Here is a 17,760-nt window from a genome sequence, read left to right as displayed (position 1 = left end):
CGAGTAATTACATTTTGCACTGGATCAGAAATATTGCTGTAACAGTATTAGCCTGAAGACACCGTACAAGCATTTCAACATGCTCATCTGCTGTTGAGGTATAAAACACAGCCCACCACTCACAGCACTACTGATTCATTTATGAAGACCAAATAACAGAAACCCAGTCATGTGGGAAATTCTTTATTTCACTATTCATTGCTTGAACGCCATTCATTGCTTGTGATAAGTGGCTACAAATGGACCTTCTCTGTACTCTCTCTAATCCAAGCTAACCGTTGCTCTTTAGTGACATTTCCAACACAAACGCAGCCACACATCTTTCTCACACACACACACACAGAGAGACCGACACACACACACAGACACACACACACAGAGAGAGACACACACAGAGAGACAGACACACACACACACACACAGAGAGAGACAGACACACACAGAGACAGACACACACACACAGAGAGAGACAGACACACACAGAGACAGACACACACACACACACATACAGAGAGACAGACACACACACGATGAAGGCGCTGTTCACTGCTTCACTCCCCGGCTGTGCTGGGGCTCCTCCTCAAGCGTAACGTCCACTTCCTGTCGGGCCGGCCCGGCTCCCCCCTCGTCCCCGGGGACACAGGGGTCGGTCTCCGGGGGGGGGTGTGGCCGGTGGCTCTCGCCCGCCGGGCTCTGGAGCTCGCGAGGGCCTGCGTCCAGGCGGAACAGCGTGGGGACCCGGCCCAGAACGGCGTTGGCCTCCTGGAGGCCTGAGATCCACTGGTTGAGGGTGGCCTGGTCCCCCTGGCCCGTCATGCACATGGCGAACACCGGGCCCTCGTCCACTGGAGGGAGGGAGGGGGGGAGGGGGGGAGGGGGGAGGGAAGGAAGGAAGGGGTCTTTGGTTTTTGTTGCATTGAAAACGGTGCATGTCAAGATAGGGGGTGGGTCTACATTGAATGTGCACGTGCTATAAACACACTGCCGGCACGTAGCTCAGGAGGTCGAGCGGGTCGGCTGGTAGCCGCAAGGCTGCTAGTTCGATCCCCGGCTGGAGGTGTGCTCCTGACGAGCTGTCAGCCGGCGGTGTGAATGTATGAATGAATGGGTGAATGGGTGAATCTTAGGCGATATTGTAAAGGCCTCTGGTTACCAAAAAGCTCTACACAAAAGTACAGTCCATTTACCATAAAGTACAATATGCCCACATTTGTGTCAGACCTTTCGGTAACACAATACATTAGTGTTCTTGTTGCAATGCCTTTCTACATGTAATGCAATACAATACTGTAATGTAGTACAGAATGTAATTGCTCTTTCGGATCGGGCCAGTATGTAATGTGTAACCTGCCCTTAACCTCCTAACCACACTGTGTAATGTGGCATGTTAACTACATGTTGTAACAGTACTGGCACTGTAACAGGATACTGTATCAAAACATTGTTTAGAAAGCACTATGACATGCGATATCTACTGTAACGCATGATCAGGCAACCTTGTATTTCTGATTCCTATTGCTATTCATTCTAGTCTGTCCAGTTGTTTTTTTCAAACCAGGTTGTGCAGTACTACAACTTGAGCATCTTTTACTTGCTTTGAAAGATGGTCTTCTAATGTAAATCTGGTAGCTTTTAATTAAACTGTGTATACATAGGTGCACTTATCCATTTGTGTTTGTCGTACATGGTTAATTAAAACGTTTTATATTTGGTTATCAGGTCTTACAGTCCTCCACGTCAAAGTCGTCTCCCAGGTCGCCCATGTCCCGCTCCAGCTCCAGGCTGAGCTCTAGAGGGTAGTAGAGAGACCGCTCTGGGTCGTAGGGCTCCTCCACCTGGTGGACACATGCGGTACCGCAGGCAGAACACGGAGACGGAGCAGACATTAAGGCATTACATTTCATTACACTGAGTCCTTTGAAAGAAACGTTGATCCAAAGCGACTTATATGTGAGGCCGGGAACAATCAAAGTCTAGAATCATAATTGGAGTATAAAAAGTCAATAAAAAAAGATTCACGGAACAACGCTAACCCAATCATAAGCCTACTTTGGACAGTACACATCGTTATATACAGTACAGGCAACTATGATATGATAATACATGTGTGACACAATCTTTGTTTGACTTTTCCTGGTATTGCCTGCAGCGTTATAGTAAAGTAAAGTCGGATGGAAACTATGAATGTATCTCAGTGAGTGACGGCCGGGTGGGTGGGGTCACCTTCTCCCCGGGGGGCAACGGGTCGGCCCTGAGGACGTAGTAGTGCACGCAGACGTTCCTGAGCCACAGCGGGAAGGGCCCCTCCACAAACACGGGCCGGCTGGGGTCGTGCTTGGCCAGCAGCTCCACCTGGTCCGGGCTCTGGGTACCTGCGACCATGCGACGGTAGCGCTCGGGTTAAACGGGTACAGAGAAGGCCCAGTCGGTCACGCTGTGTCTTGGTTCTGGGAAATAGTCGAGTGATTAATTCACTCCTACCCTCATTGTAAGGTCCTAAAGTTAGGAAAGTTACACAACACCCAAGTTGTAATCACACTGGTTACAATTACAATTAGGGCATAGACGCTTTTATCCAAAGCGTCTTACATCGGTTAGTATACACATTGACGCACCGACGGCAGAGTCAACCATGCAAGGCGACAGCCAGCTCATCAGGAGGAATTAGGGTTAAGTGTCTTGCTCAGGATCAACACTAGGATGAGCTGGGGATCGAACTAGCAACCTTTCGGTTACAAGACAACTGCTCTGACTCCTGAGCTAAGCCTGGTTGGGTGTAGGACGTTATGTGGCACATTACCGATTTCTTAGGGAGCACAAAAACAATAAAACAACGTCCATTCTTACCCACTATATGCGGCAATGTGATCTCTTCTCCGGTCTCTGTGATATCTGTGTAGGGCATCTGGGAGAGGAGAAACACATTAAAAAGTTACTAATTTCTTCTTCTTCGGCCGAAATTAATCGCCGTATCACTTGCCATACATTTTATTACCAGGTATTTCTTACAACAATTTCAAATTCAAATTACCCAAAGCCCATCACATCAAGGTACAACCAACTTTGTTTAAACATCAACATCAAATAGTAATACTTTAATAACGTTAACAAACGCTTGTAAAAGGCTCATAATCACACTTCCTTGATATGGTTTACACATGAACCTTATAAACAACGCAAAGCCTGTTGGTTTTCGGTCTACGATTCACTTACACTAATAAAATAAAAGTATTTTTAAAATAAGTATTTAAAAAATCCCCCCCCCCCCGTAGACCTGGCCCTACCTGGTACACGGTGACCTTGGCGTCCAGGTCGTTGGCGATGCGCGTCAGCCCCAGGCGGGCCAGGTCCACGGGGTCGCTGGGCAGCAGGCGGGGCACCGGGAAGGGGTTGACGTGCTTGAACCGGGGGAACCAGTACATCAGCCGCTGGTACTTCCTCATGGGGTGGCTCTTCTCCCCGAAGATCTGCACCAGCAGCACCTTGGTGTCCACGTTGGGCATGATGCCTAATGGGGGGGGGGGGGGCCATAATGTTGTTTTTTTTCTGTCTCGGCTCCATCACAGAACATACACACCATATACATCCAGACATAATATATTTAGTTATTATTACGGTTGTCACTATGCTATTCTGGCGGATAGACATAAACAATGACTGTCTTGTTAGCAGACATCATTTCCACATTGCCAACATCCTTTTATAAACTCTGCACGTGTGTGGGTGTGTGTTTGTGCGCCTGTGCGCGATTGCGCGCGTGTGTGTCAACACACACACACACACACACACACACACACACACACACACACACACACACACACACACACACACCGTGGTTCTCCATCTGCTCCAGCAGCTGCACAGCGCACTCCTGCTGCCGCGGGTAGTGGTTGAACATGCGCTGGATGAAGTTCCTGGGGACGAACACCTCCTTGGGGAAGACGTCCAGGAGCCGGTTGTAGACCGCCAGGTCCCGCTCCACGCCGAACTCCACCATCTTCTGCAGGGCGGCGTAGATGAACTCCACGTGGCCGCGGCGCCGCCGGTCCCTCTTGGTGAACGCCTCGATGGCCTTGTCAAAGGCGGCCTTGGTTTTGGCATTGCGAGCGACGCGCTCGAACAGCTCGTCTCGAGACAGCAACGACTTGTCTATCTCTTTTTCTTTCTCCTTCAGGTCAGAAGACGGGGGGGAGCTCTTTGCCCACGCAGAGCTGCCATGGAAATGCCTCGAAGCCTGTAGTAACATTTCATTTGTCAGTCAATTAAAGAACTGGTCGGTATGGCTCTTAGAATACCAAGTTGTGTCAAGTCAATAGATTTGTATACTATTGAATGATATTAACGAGTACAAGAAAGAAAACATGTCTCACTTGACTTTCAAAATACTGCCTACTTGACTATTAAGAAAAATAACGTTTTATTTTTCCCAGCCCCGAAACACAATCCAGGAGAATCATCTCATATAGAGCTGCACTATGAGCTGTATTTACATTCCGTTTCTACCAGTAAGCTTACCTCGCCATGAGAGTTGAAAGCGACGAGGGGCTTGGTCAACACTGGGGCTGTGGTCGACTGAAGAAGGTAAGCATACCGGTTGGCCGTCCTTGCTGAGGGTACCACTGACCCCAGACCCTGGAGCCTCAGAAGGCAGCGGGCGCACTTCATGGTACACCCATTAGAACATGACCTTCAGGAGAATACGTTTAGATAAGCAGGATGATGACAACATGAAACGAAGGTGTTGGTTCAATTGCAATACTGAATTTAGGCCTTGGCTAATGGTTTACTTTGCCGCTACTGTTAAAAATATGCTTAGCAAAAACTCAGCACACACTCACGCTACTAACATCCATATTATGGTAACTGTCAAGACAGTAAGATCAGTAATACGCATGTAACATCAAGTATCCTTTTCAAATGTATATGACAGCACTTGAATACGTCCCATGGAAAAATCTGCCTTTTATTTGAATGATCAGAGGAAAAACTACGTACAGTTGTCGAGAAAATATGTTTCAAGTAGTCTCCTTCAGAGCAACCCGGCTTACGGGCATCTCCATGTTGAAAACACACAGTGGTCGTAATGAGCGTTACCTTGATCAGTGTCCGCTGAACACCTTCCACAACACTTTGGTTCCACCTCGGTTATGCCAACATGCGTAGGCGCACTACCAAACGTGGCCACGTGGTGGTAGGATATCCCCGCGAAACTAAAATCAATCTCGGCTAAATCTTTTTATTTTTTGCGTACAGTGATACAATTTCATAGGGGGGGGCTGTTACCAGTAGTGAAAAAGTTGGAGAACATGTTTCAAAACACACGTTTTGTACAGCAGAATCGTTTAAACAGAGGAAGACTGAGAAGCAGGAGATGAGAGCCACTCAACGTGCCTGGATAATGAGGATTTATTGACAGCATAGCTTTAGCTCCGTGTCAAAGTGATCTTCCGGATTAACGTCCGGACGTGTGGAGCGCGTTTTGGAGAGCTCTTCCCTGACCGCGTCTCTCACACTGCCATGCGTGCTGGTCCTCTGTGCTGCTCGGCTCAAAAGCACCTCGGCAGGAGGGTGGGGGTCCATGAAGTGTTACCTCTGACCAGCAGCTTTCAGCATGGAAGATACACCCCCGACCCAAGTCTGACTTCTAGAGGTTTTTAGTGTTTAAAGCTCGGAATATGGATAGCTCCACGAACAGCCTGGGTGAGTTATACCACCACAACATCATGTGTTACACTGACATGTGTGTGTTTGAGTTGACTGGGTGTATGATGTGCGGTTGTAATTACGACGTTGTTATTAGGCTTACAAGCCTCAAGTTTCGAAAATCGGGAAAGGGTGTGACATAATTCCGTTTTACAGACTGTTGTCGGAAAAGTGAAAATAACAGCTAGTATTCAGGTATACTTTTTGACACGATTCCAATCATGTAAACAGGAGCATTGTGGATTCATCGATTGAAGGCAAAGGGGGTTTGGCAGCCAATCTCTGTTTGATAATAACTATGCATATAAAACAACCATTCAGATTTAATTGCAAACTATTCTTAAAAATGCTGATTTGACTGGGAAACAATAATACTTTTGCGTATACCATAGCTAGTGTAACTACTGGGCCATCTTGGCCGATTAGCTGTGGATTGCCACAAATCCTCTCTGATTCAAAAGGTTCAGTGAAGGTTCAATGAAAATGTGGGAAACCACCTGCCCTTCCCTAATATTAAAGCTATCCTATCTCCAACGATACCCATAGCGAGTAAATGTGGCAAGTTGGCAGCCAAGCTGCCCAGCCAGCCTGCATGGTGAGTTTATAAGCCCAGGGTAACAGTAAACATCCTATTATAGGCGCCTGGCAGCATCCTGTCGTTAAAACAGAATAATAATCGTGTAACCGTCTTGCTGAAGTACAGAAAGCCATCAGCAGTGCAGAGTGCATCAGTCTATTTATTGTTACAATTGTGCAACTATTCATATCGTCATTTATAGACACACATTTTTGAGTTTATCACATCATATCTCACTTTGTGGTGCATATCTTATTATTTATCCTGAGTGACCTCCCGCTTTAAGTGCTGTGATGTCAGTCAGACGCACAAGTCGAACTGCCATTGACAACACGATAAACAGGAACAACCAATTAAGTCCTGTCCAGTTACCCATATTTCTTAATGGCTGCACTGTTCTGCAATTTGAATATGTCAGCATATTTCCTGTATTTCCTTTGTCCTTACTCATGGTTGCCCCTATAGAAATCAGCTTTCACTGCTCAAACGTGCATTTAATGGCTAGAATTGATAAGCCATATCAGCTGTCAAATCCTTATCTGGGCTCATGTGGTTCATTAATCATAACTTAAAACTTGAAGCACTCCCTTCCACTTGGACGAGTTTCACTTCCTACTTTCTATACTTAGTCAATCATTTTCAACTCTGTGATTACCTTCACAACACAGTTGGCAGCATATACGTATATCGTTCCTATTCTCTTTATAGTATCCTTAAATACTTGATACTGTGTTACACTTGACACAAGATAATTTGTTACACTGATATTGTGTTACACTGACACATGTCAGTGTAACAATGGCCAAAACAGCAAGCAAAAATATCAGTTTTTTAACATCCAGATGAGTAGTTGCATACCTAATATTATGTCCATTTTCCAAAGTACCTTATAAAAGGACTGTGTGATTCCTGAATCATATAAAATATCACATGAAGAAAGAGGAAACGGCCCTACCAAAGAACATGTCATGCGTAGCTCGTAAATTTAGTCTACCGTTTGACGATCAAGTGCAGTCTTGCACCATACGTCACCGACAAAAGACCTCATGGCATTACGTTTGCCCCCGTGCAAACAAAGGCGGCTCTTTACATGCATTTATCTTCATGAGTCACGCATGAACGCAGCCTTCAAAACACACCGCAAAGAGGGTATATTGCCCCTCATCTAACCCTGAAGTGCAAAATAAAAATCGTATCAAAGGAGGATCTCCTCCGACCACAGATTTGCATAACGCAAAGTGAGGGAGTTATTATTAAATTGGGTGTCCAGTTTCATAGTGTTTCCTGTGACACCTCCGTCTGGAGCTTGTTCTCACCTACTTCCTCTAACACTTGGCCCCTACCTCCTCCAAACAGAGGCTAAAGGGGGGCAGGCGTGGGCACTACTATTTGGCAGCAGGGCGTGTATCGGGGCTACAGAAAGGGGCCGGAAAGTGGCGTGCAACTGGCAGCCACCGGCGGCGTGCCCATCCAGAGCTGGTTGATTGGATGACGTCCTGGTTTACAGCCAAGCTCTTACGTTTACACTCTTACATTTTAACGACTTCGGCGTAATTCGGTGTGTCAGGGAAAACCATTAAAAACAAAACAAGATTGTTCTCGGTTGTGCTACTCGTGCCTCATTATCACAGTTGCAAAAAAAATCACCGGAGACGCAGAAAGTGATCAAAACGACGGCTCCAGCGTTTCCCTCTCCGGCTCCCAGCACCACCATTAATAAAAACAGGTTTGTTTTGATCGGTTTCCCAGATGCGACGTGTCTCAGCGGTGAGTTTGCGCCACAGTGAGCGCAGCGTTGTCTCCCGCCTCCTCCTCCGCCGCCAGTCCACCCACAGGTGTTCTGCTTTCGTTTGTCTTGTCCCTTCGGGGGGGGGGGGGGGGGGGGGGGGGGTTCGCGTTGTTTGTTCTATCGGCGGTGGGTGGTGGTGTGCGTGCCAGGCGGTGCAGTAAAGAGGCAGGGAGTGGAGCGGAGTGGAGTGTGGAGTGGAGTTTGGAGTGGGGATCATGTGATGGAGGCTGGTGGGAGAGGGAGCGAGAGAGGGGGTGGATCGTGGCCCGCGGGGGCCCGCTGATGCCGAGCGCTGCATGTGTAAGCCATCTGTCAGCGCGCGTGAGAGAGAGAGAGAGAGAGAGAGAGAGAGAGAGAGAGAGAGAGAGAGAGAGAGAGAGAGAGAGAGAGAGAGAGAGAGAGAGAGAGAGAGAGAGAGAGAGAGAGAGAGAGAGAGAGAGAGAGAGAGAGAGAGAGAGAGAAGTTGCCGTTGCACGAACAAATATCAAGTAATCACAGGAATTTTGGTCTTTGAAACCATCGGCCTGATGATTTAGCACAGGGAAAGAGAACAAAAAAAAGATCCAAGCATAATGATCTATAAAGCGTTCAAAACATTGGTTGATTTACGAGCAGATCTAAAAGGATCATTTATCCTTCTCATTCGTTGGTTTGAAACGCTCTCCTCAGTCCGTAACGGCAGAAGCGATGCCAATGCGGCCGTGGACTCGACTCAACAAAGAAGTCGGTCTTAGATGCGACGGCTGTGCAAGTATCAAGCTGGCAGCCCAACAACCTGGATTGACTCCCAAGACTCAATCCTCCTCCTCCTCCTCCTCCTCCTCCTTCTTCTCTCTCTTCAAGGATCGCTTGTGGTTTTTCCCGCTTTTTTCTGACATCCACAAGGCCTCATCAAGGCTCCATGCCTGCATTACAGGGGATGTGCCAGTGAAAACATGGCGTGCAATGTATTCTATAAATGTAGTCATGTGTATGCTGCTTCGAGGAGAAACTCAGGCCACACACAAGTGTTCGGAGTGAAGCATCTGGGGATTTAGGTGACGCTGATGCAGCCACTTACTGTCAGTCCCGTCCTTCATCACTAGCATCGTAATGAGCAGGAATGTTGATGTCTTTTTTTGGTTCCTGGATTTGAGCGTGGGAGCATAGAGAGAGAGTACAGAGAGAGAGAGAGAGAGAGAGAGAGAGAGAGAGAGAGAGAGAGAGAGAGAGAGAGAGAGAGAGAGAGAGAGAGAGAGAGAGAGAGAGAGAGAGAGAGAGAGAGAGAGAGAGAGTACAGAGACAGGAAGAGAAAGAGAGAGAGAGAGAGAGAGAGAGAGAGAGAGAGAGAGAGAGAGAGAGAGAGAGAGAGAGTACAGAGACAGAAAGAGAAAGAGAGAGAGAGAGAGAGAGAGAGAGAGAGAGAGAGTACAGAGACAGAGAGAGAGAGAGACAGAGAGAGAGAGAGAGAGAGAGAGAGAGAGAGAGAGAGAGAGAGAGAGAGAGAGAGAGTGTACAGGGAGAGAAAGAGAGAGAGAGAGCGAGAGTACAGAGAGAGAGAGAGAGAGAGAGAGAGAGCGAGAGAGAGAGAGAGAGAGAGAGAGAGAGAGAGAGAGAGAGAGAGAGAGAGAGAGAGGGAGTACAGAGAGAAAAAGAGAGAGAGAGAGAGAGAGAGAGAGAGAGAGAGAGAGAGAGGTGTGGGAAGAGAAAGTGTGGGAGGGAAGCAGAGAGAGAGAGAGACAGAATAAGAGGGGAGAGAGATTTCCAGTTGCATCTCCTGACCTACACACATGCTACTCCCAGGCAAGAACGCCTGCCAAACTGGCTCCGTATCCTCACAGCGCCTTTTGTGTTGCAACCCCAGAAACAAAAAGAGGGAGCCAACGGGTAGAAGCGGGGGAGAGAGTGGCTGCGCTGTGCTCATGTTACTGGTGTAACCTGTACTGGACGGGAAGGCCTGCCAACCGTCTCCATGTGTGGGTGCATGTGCCACTATGGGCAGACTTGGAACTTGGTCTAAAGTCCCTGAGTTTCAGAGCACTTCAAGGCCACAAGGGTCAGAGCTAAGGTCCGCTGGTCATTAAGGCCGGCTGGGCTTAGTGTGATTTTGGGCACGGGGATGATAGTGGGTTTGTTAAAGCATGCGGGTACAACAGACTAATACAGGGTCATTGTTATGCTTATGGTAGGGACAGCAGCGTGAATACAGGGGTTAGCTGGCACAACCCTTCCCATCCATCGCACTCGTTCTAAGCTCTCCGTAGGTCACAACGCAGCTGTTTTGTGTTCGTATACGTCAGCAGTCCACAGCCCAGAGTCGTATGCAGCGGAACGTTGGTTCAGTGCATCCCGGGTGGTTTCTGTCCACCTAAGGCTCCAGAGAGACAGGTGTTCATGGTAACATAAGGCCCAATGACTCAACCCACCAGTTCATATAGTCACCGCATCCGCCAACACGTCAGTGTTGTTTAAGCTCTCCTGGAACGTTGCCCTGTTGTTAACGTCAATCGCAATTCGCTAGAACTCGTCTCGTTCACGCATCAGAGACCAACAATGTGACCTTCACAACTGACTGTGTTAAAACAACGCATTGTTATATTACAGTGAGTCAAGCAGCACGATGCGTGTCGCAGCACATTTAGGAAGCATCCATTGTAGACGGCGCTTGAATTGGGCTCATCTGCCCTCCTGGTGTCAAAGGTCAGCCCTCCCCACTGTGTGACATCCTTACAGTGTGTACAGCGACCATTCAAACGGTGTCATTTGTTCCCATTTACTCGAAAGGATAAATATGCGGAACAATCAATTTGGCGGGGATTACAAATCCTTAAAAAAAAAATGAAAAGAGGAAGAGGGTAAGTTCCTGAGGAAGAAGGATCTCGGATGGTTTGAGGAATAACAATGTGTTCATCCATCAGGGTGTCACATCTCCACCACCATGTGTGTCTGTCCCCCGGCAGGGACCGAGGGTTTATTTATTTAAGAAGGGGAGCGCTTCTTTGATGCCCCATGCTGATGGATGGAGGTTTCCTTTTCCCCCACACACACACACACACACACACACACACACACACACACACACACACACACACACACACACACACACACACACACACACACACACATGAACACACACACACACACACACACACACCCACGTGCGCACACACGCACAGACGCACACACACACACACACACACACAAACAAACACACACACACACACACACACACACACACACACACACACACACACACACACACACAACAGGAGAGCGTGAGAGACAGACAGACTGACAGACAGACTGTAATACAAGCAGTCATCAGGACGGAGCCTTAGGCCCAATCCCATTTCTACCCCTTACCCCTTCCCCTTACCCCTTCAAAACAAGGGGGAGGGTTAAGGGGAAGGGGTAAGGGGTAGACATGGGACTGGGCCTTGAGCATGTGTTTCTCCTTGCCTCTGCCTGCCCTCTCCCTGGAGGCCCCGGCGCTAGCCGTGCAAATAAAAAGGAGAGGAATGTCTCTAATTGCTAATCATCAGGATGTTTCTGCTGCAGAGGCTTCTGTGGGTCCGTGGTCCGAGAGCGGAACCGGTTTACCGCTTAATCTCTGTTTTATGCTTCCACCTAGTGAAGGAATAAGACAGCCAAGGGCCTAATCCTCTCCTCAAATATCAGTCGCTTCAGGTAGATTTGAATGAAACTGAGGTTTGGATCTGAATGATGATTTTATACACACATATACAAATATGTGTTTGGATAAGGGCTTTTATTTGAAGTTTTGTTCGATCTCATTTTCCCCAAAACATCCTAAAACCAGTGTGTGTGCATATGTACATGTGTGTGTGTGTGTGTGCGCGTGCGTGGGTGCGTGCGTGCGTGGGTGCGTGCGTGCGTGCGTGTGTGAGATTGTAATTTCATTTTCCCATCCAGTTGCTTTGCATCTGCTCATAGCCTCCAGATACATGGGAGGGGGCGGGACCATCTCGCAGCAACTCTTTTTTTCTTCTTTCAACTTCCTGTTTGGTCTGGCAGCAGCATTTCGTTTGCAGAGATAGTCTAACCGTTTCATCGGTATGTCCAACATTATCTCACTTCCCTCGTATCACAGAGCACTTCCTTTCGTGCTGCAGTGACTGACTGTTGATAATCGTTTATATGAATATAACCACTACCTAACTCAAACTAACTCAAATATTGCAGAACAAAGTGAGAATATCCTGTGTCGAGAGGACAGCTGTGCCGTTTTAAAACATTGTAGATTATACATGTCACTGAGCTAGAAATGACTCATACTGTATGATCTTTAAGCATCTCTTGCAGTTATTTTGCAGTGTTTATCAGCTGGCAAGAGGCAGTGGTGTTCCTCTGAGCGTGAATCAGATGCAAGATTAACTATTTTCTGAGAAGCGAAGTTAAAGAAATGCCAGGCTTGTGGGCAGCAAACTTACTCCTTCCCTTTTATCTTCTTCTAATCCAACCATCACATCTTTTTATCGACCGTTTCTTGCAGTCAGTGTGTGACGCACGGCGCCTCTCTTCATCTACATTAACATTTAGGAACATTCAGCAGACGCTTTTATCCAAAGCGACTTACAATATATCGGTATGTCGGTACAGTAAGGATGTTCATAGAACCAGGGGCCAAGCACTAACTAATTGCTAGGTTAACCAATTCCTCGTGTACAACAGAGATAGCTAGGACAAGATCTTCACTTCACTACCGTGTTTTAGCTGAAGGCCCGCCGTTACCTCGCCCCGCCTTAATTGGCGTGTGATTCTCCCGCTCCCTTTCCCAGGCCGGTGTCAAACTCTTATAGTCGTAGCGTCTGCTCTATTTCTGAGTAACATGAGTCATAAGTAGTGTCAAGTGTTTGTCTCCTTCCAGCTTCCCAGGATTATCTGATCCCGGGGGCAGGAGGCCTGGGATTAGGTTTTAGAGAATCAAACAATCTTTTTGACCGATCAGAACGACAATATATATTATTTGCCCCGTAGAGGAAGTATTTGGGGAATGATGGTTGGAAGGTGGACGGAGTGACCAACAGGGTCAAAGAAGGGTAGAACCAGGCCCTGTTCAGTTCAACTCTGAGAGAATGGGTTTTAGTACTGGGTCACTTTACTATAACACAGCCTGAGCATTACTGCAAACCCCTTTGTATTAATATATAGTTATAATGACAGTATATTAGGTATTAAGTATGTTATATTATAGTTTCGATTATACTTATTGTATAGAGAATAGTATATATCTTGTGCATCAACCGTATCATATGTTATCGTGGTTATCATTATGTATGCTAATGCTAATAGTATTCTGACCACTGAAAACGACCATGTGTAATAAAAATACAAATAAAAAAATCCAACTACTTAAAACTTAATTCCAACTCGAACTTAATGCCAAACCGTGGTGGCTTCCGGCCAAGGACAAACCCCTTGGGCGAGCGGAGCCCGCACTGTTAAAGGCAATGGGAGCAACAGCAATGGGAACCGCTGCTGTGTAATTACCTCAGTTTGCGGCTCCGGCTCCCGTTATTGCTTCACTAGCATGGAGCTGAGGAGCTATAAAGGGCCCAGTGGAGGACAGGGGACGGGTTTATGAATAAGTAGCTCCGCCTACTTCGTTCTACACTTGTACACTGTAATGCCTTAAAGGTAGCCTGGGTATACCCATGCTGCCTTGCGTGCGATTTCATTTCGCACTGCTAGGCAGCCTGGATTCCACGGATGCTATGGATCCGATTTCCGCCTGAGATCGGGATTCACCATCAATCACAGAACGGGGAGGGACGGCAAGACGATGACGATGTCTATGTGACACACCCTTCGTCTTCTTCCTCATCGAATTTTTGTCGCTCTACATACGTCATCGGGTATAATTGATCAATTGGCTATGAGCTACGTACAGACTCATATGATAGACTTTCATAGCGCCCAATAAACGGCTTCGGGCAATCGTAAGCCACGCCTCAAATATGAGAAAATGAATGAAAGTTAAAGGGGACATATTATGAAAACAACTCTTTCCTGGGATTTGTTTTCGGTCTCTGGTGCTCAAACACGCATACAAACTTTGAAAAAAGTCTACATGATTTTTTGAGTGACATTTCTGAAAGTACCCCGCCTACAGTTACCAAACGAGCAAGTCAGTTTCCACGCCCCATCCTAGGTAGGAAGGGGGCACACTTGAATATTACCTCGCACTTCCCTGGCCCCCTCCAATCAGAGCATAGCTACGATTTTGTGGACCAGCGGACGAGCAGCTCCGGCGGGGGGGGGGGCTCGGTGTCACCCCGGCAGCTCAGCTCCGGGAGTACAATCCATTTCTCAGACGAAGCTGCCGGACTGCCGCCGAAGCTTTGGCAGCATTCTGTGACAGGGTTCAATCTGGACTTCAGAGAGTCCAGTCCAAAGTTCCGTTCCCCCAATTCTCCCCAACCATGGCCGAGATATCCCCCACTACGAGTCTGAACTTGTTGTGGAAGTACCAGAGATGTCAGACGCAGTCTTTATGTTTCATAATATCATTCGAGGCGCACATAGCTTTTGGCCGTGATATTAGATATAATATTATATAACTACCTATATATTATATAATATTACTATTATTATTATATTATATTCCATTTATATAGATATAGAGCTCAAGCAAAGCTATTTCCAAAAAACAGCTGCAAAAACATATTTTGTGGAGCTCAAATACTATGTTTACTTGTTGGGAAAACACCATAATATGTCTCCTTTAATGCGTACATATCCCAATTAAATGTTTGAGTAAAGCCTGGGCGTGTGGGTAGGCTACCAAACAACTTTACTTAACTCTTGACTTTGAAGAGTGGGGTGAAAGAAGACTTAAGTGAGTCTCAAGCTTGAGAATGTTCTCTTGCTTGTGAGCCTTGTTGTTCCGCTCAGATGGATTCGCTCCAGCAACACCAGCATGAGAATGAATTCTGCTTTTCCATCCTCGAAACTCACATGCTCAGACACAAACACCACACACTTATAAACACTCTCAGGTCCGATCACTGCACCATCACACACATACACAAAAGTCTTGGGTTTTAGCCCTCTGCAGGCATGCACGCACACACATGCACACACACGCACGCACAAACACACACACACACACACACACACACACACACACACACACACACACACACACACACACACACACACACACACACACACACACACACACACACACTCATACACACACACACACACACACACACACTCATACACAAACCCATGCCAGCTCTGAGCTAACCATCTTCCATTCTCTAACGGTCAACAAATAAATGCATGCAAACCATCACAGGTCAAAGGTCAGGATGCAGTTCTGGAGATGGCCGTGGGTGGCTGTAGGTGTTTTCAAGAATTTTTTTCTTTATTTGTTTTTTTGGAAATACAAATATGAGGGACATATAGCTTTCAGTCCTTAACAATAGCAGGAATCCAATTTGACAAACATTACAATAATCCAAACAGACTAATAAACCAACAGACTAACAAAACGCAAAAAAAAAAAAAAGAAACAAATTGCGTCTCTTCACTGTCCTTGTGCGTCGTTGTGCGTCCCCACAGACGACGTGTCCCCGGACGGCGGCGGCGAGGTCCTGCATCGGACCTCCTTGATGGAGGTGCGTCTGCAGGCTCAGGAGGACGACATCGTGCTGCTCAAGGCCTCGCTGGCCGACGCCCTCCGCAAGCTGCGGCTCCACGACCAGCTCATCGCCCTGCTCAAGGAGCACGTGGTGACAGCAGGTGGGTCCCGTCACACTAGGGCTGCTCCATTATGGGAAAAATCATTATCAGCATTATTTTGGTCAATATTGAAACCCCGATTATTTTTGAGTTCGAAAACATGATGTGTTTATTCAGCATGTCTCTCCCCAAAAAACACTTTGCAACTGAGAACTTAAAAAATATATATTAAAACTTGATTATATTAGCTTTGTGATCGTTTGACGCTCAGATCGAAATCGCGATCAAAATTCAATTAATCGCCCAGCCCTACGTCACATTCCCCTTCCCTTTGTTCATCTGAGGACGTCCGCTAACTGTAGAATCAACAACAGTGTCCGGCTCGACAGCTTCAGTGTAACTGCTTCCTGGTCGATGTGCTCCATGATATTTTTGAGCCGCTGTTTGCTGTTTAGTTTGTGTTGCATGGTTGTACCTCACGGTTTGCAATCCCTTGGTTTTGGTTGAGGACAATATAATGGCGTTCCAACGTAGACCTCGAAAAAACAAAGCGAAATAAGGGAAATACAACCCAAAAACCTGAAATGGTTGTTATTAGATTAGATAAGATAACACTTCATTAATCCACCAGAGGAGAAATTCTTGTGTAACAGTATAGTAGCAGTGAAGGGTGATACAAGAATAATACAAGCTATAATGCAATGCAATACAATAAAATACAAAGTATAGCCAAGGGGATCCCTAGAATACCTCAACCCCTACCCGCTCGTGAATGACATGGATCATCGCTCCCCATGACCCACGCTGGACCAAAGCATCCGTTCCATCACCAGACTTCATAATTAGCTATTTATTGTGCTAACAATTAAAATTAGGGAAATAAGCTGACGCTTTTATCTAATACGACTTACATCAGTTAATACACACATTGACAGACCGACGGCATAGTCCACCATGCAAGACGACAGCCAGCTCGTCAGGAGCTGCTAGGGTTGTGTCTTGCTCAGGGACAGACCAACACTCAGCTAGGAGGAGCTGGGGCTCGAACTAGCAACCTTTCAGTCACAAGACAACTGCTCTACCTCCAGAGCTAAGCCTGCTGTGTTTTTTTGCTTCCAGTGATCCCGGAGGCGTCGTTCGCCACCAACCACCCGCCGGGCTACCCGGGGCCCTCGTACCCCATCAGGAGCCGGCGCTCGGCCAGCGTCACCGCCGAAACCCTGCGCTACGCGGCCTGCAGGTGAGCCACCCACACAGCCGCCCCCAGGGACCCCGGGGGGCCCTGGGGCCCCAGGGGCCGGTGGTGACCCCACCTCACTGTCAGGTCCCGGGATGGAGAAGGAGGCGCCCTCCTGCTGGGTTTGGGGGTATTAGTGTTTGTAGTATTTGAAGCTTGAAGCCATAACGGCCAGAACAGACACCTTGTTGTTGTTGGGTTCACGTGCACGCTACTCGGACTACTTCAGTCTTGCGTACTCTGTGGCGTACTATTTTACAAAAAGACGCATTATAAATAAGGCACAATGTATTTATAGTGAGTTCCTGTATGATGTGTGTGATTATACCTGCTGTGTATTTATACAATTTGGATTTATTTTGTGTGACACAAATTGGCGCTCCCTAGCGATCTGACCGCCAGCCAAGTTTCAAACAGTGTGGGCGTCCACGGCAACGGGAACGGCCACGTCGGGGCCCCGGTGTCCCGGGAGCCCGGGGAGCCCTGGACCCTGGCCGCACTGCTGGACAAGTCCACCCAGACAGAGCCCGCCGCCGCCGCCGCCGCCGCCGCGTGGGGGCCCCCCGGGGCCCTCCCGCCCCTCTGCAGGGCCGTCCAGAGCCTGCAGCTGGAGGACGCTCTGTTCCTCCCCTCTCCGGCCGCGCCCCCCCGGGGCCCCCAGGGGGAGGGCCCCCGGGGGAAGCTCCACCGCAACCCGGGTCTGGAGGAGGAGGACGAGGAGCTGGGGGAGGCCGGGGAGGAGCCGGAGGAGGAGGAGGAGGGGGA

At 47.8% G+C, this 17,760-nt stretch overlaps 2 protein-coding genes across 4 annotated transcripts in view; one reads left to right on the top strand and one right to left on the bottom strand.

The window, feature by feature from the left end:
• Window positions 1–167: 167 nt before the first annotated feature.
• Window positions 168–5,111, bottom strand: ecsit (ECSIT signaling integrator). The gene is made up of 8 exons (XM_030339202.1): window positions 4,996–5,111; window positions 4,516–4,687; window positions 3,832–4,234; window positions 3,285–3,508; window positions 2,848–2,905; window positions 2,224–2,372; window positions 1,727–1,835; window positions 168–845 (listed from the first exon to the last, which is right to left on the bottom strand). The coding sequence occupies exons 2-8, from the start codon at window positions 4,663–4,665 to the stop codon at window positions 544–546; spliced, it is 1,395 nt and encodes a 464-aa protein (XP_030195062.1). The 5' UTR covers window positions 4,666–4,687; window positions 4,996–5,111; the 3' UTR covers window positions 168–543.
• Window positions 5,112–5,261: 150 nt separating this feature from the next.
• Window positions 5,262–17,760, top strand: part of eml3 (EMAP like 3) — a 30,709-nt gene continuing 18,210 nt past the window's right edge. For 2 of the 3 annotated variants that reach the window (XM_030339196.1, XM_030339195.1), the window contains exons 1-4: window positions 5,262–5,700; window positions 15,639–15,818; window positions 16,878–16,998; window positions 17,383–17,760. The exon at window positions 17,383–17,760 is cut by the window's right edge and continues 261 nt beyond it. In XM_030339196.1, the coding sequence (XP_030195056.1) occupies window positions 5,676–5,700; window positions 15,639–15,818; window positions 16,878–16,998; window positions 17,383–17,760 (704 nt within the window). In that variant the 5' untranslated portion in view covers window positions 5,262–5,675. The remainder of the gene's footprint in view (window positions 5,701–15,638; window positions 15,819–16,877; window positions 16,999–17,382) is intronic. The other variant, XM_030339197.1, reaches the window with a different exon arrangement.

The sequence above is a fragment of the Gadus morhua genome, chromosome 17 (assembly GCF_902167405.1).
Source record: "Gadus morhua chromosome 17, gadMor3.0, whole genome shotgun sequence".
In the NCBI taxonomy this organism is placed as follows: Eukaryota; Metazoa; Chordata; class Actinopteri; order Gadiformes; family Gadidae; genus Gadus; species Gadus morhua.
The sequence above is the reverse complement of the archived record's forward strand: the minus strand, read 5'-3'. Positions and strand labels throughout refer to the sequence as shown.

Bases quoted from the DNA above. Each gene is read 5' to 3' on its own strand.
- ecsit (XM_030339202.1), bottom strand. From the start codon at position 4,665: ATGAAGTGCGCCCGCTGCCTTCTGAGGCTCCAGGGTCTGGGGTCAGTG. The intron at 3,509-3,831 runs GTGTGTGTGTGT...CCCCCCCATTAG, and splicing joins GGAGCAGATGGAGAACCACG to GCATCATGCCCAACGTGGAC. The intron at 2,906-3,284 runs GTAGGGCCAGGT...CTCCTCTCCCAG, and splicing joins CCAAGGTCACCGTGTACCAG to ATGCCCTACACAGATATCAC.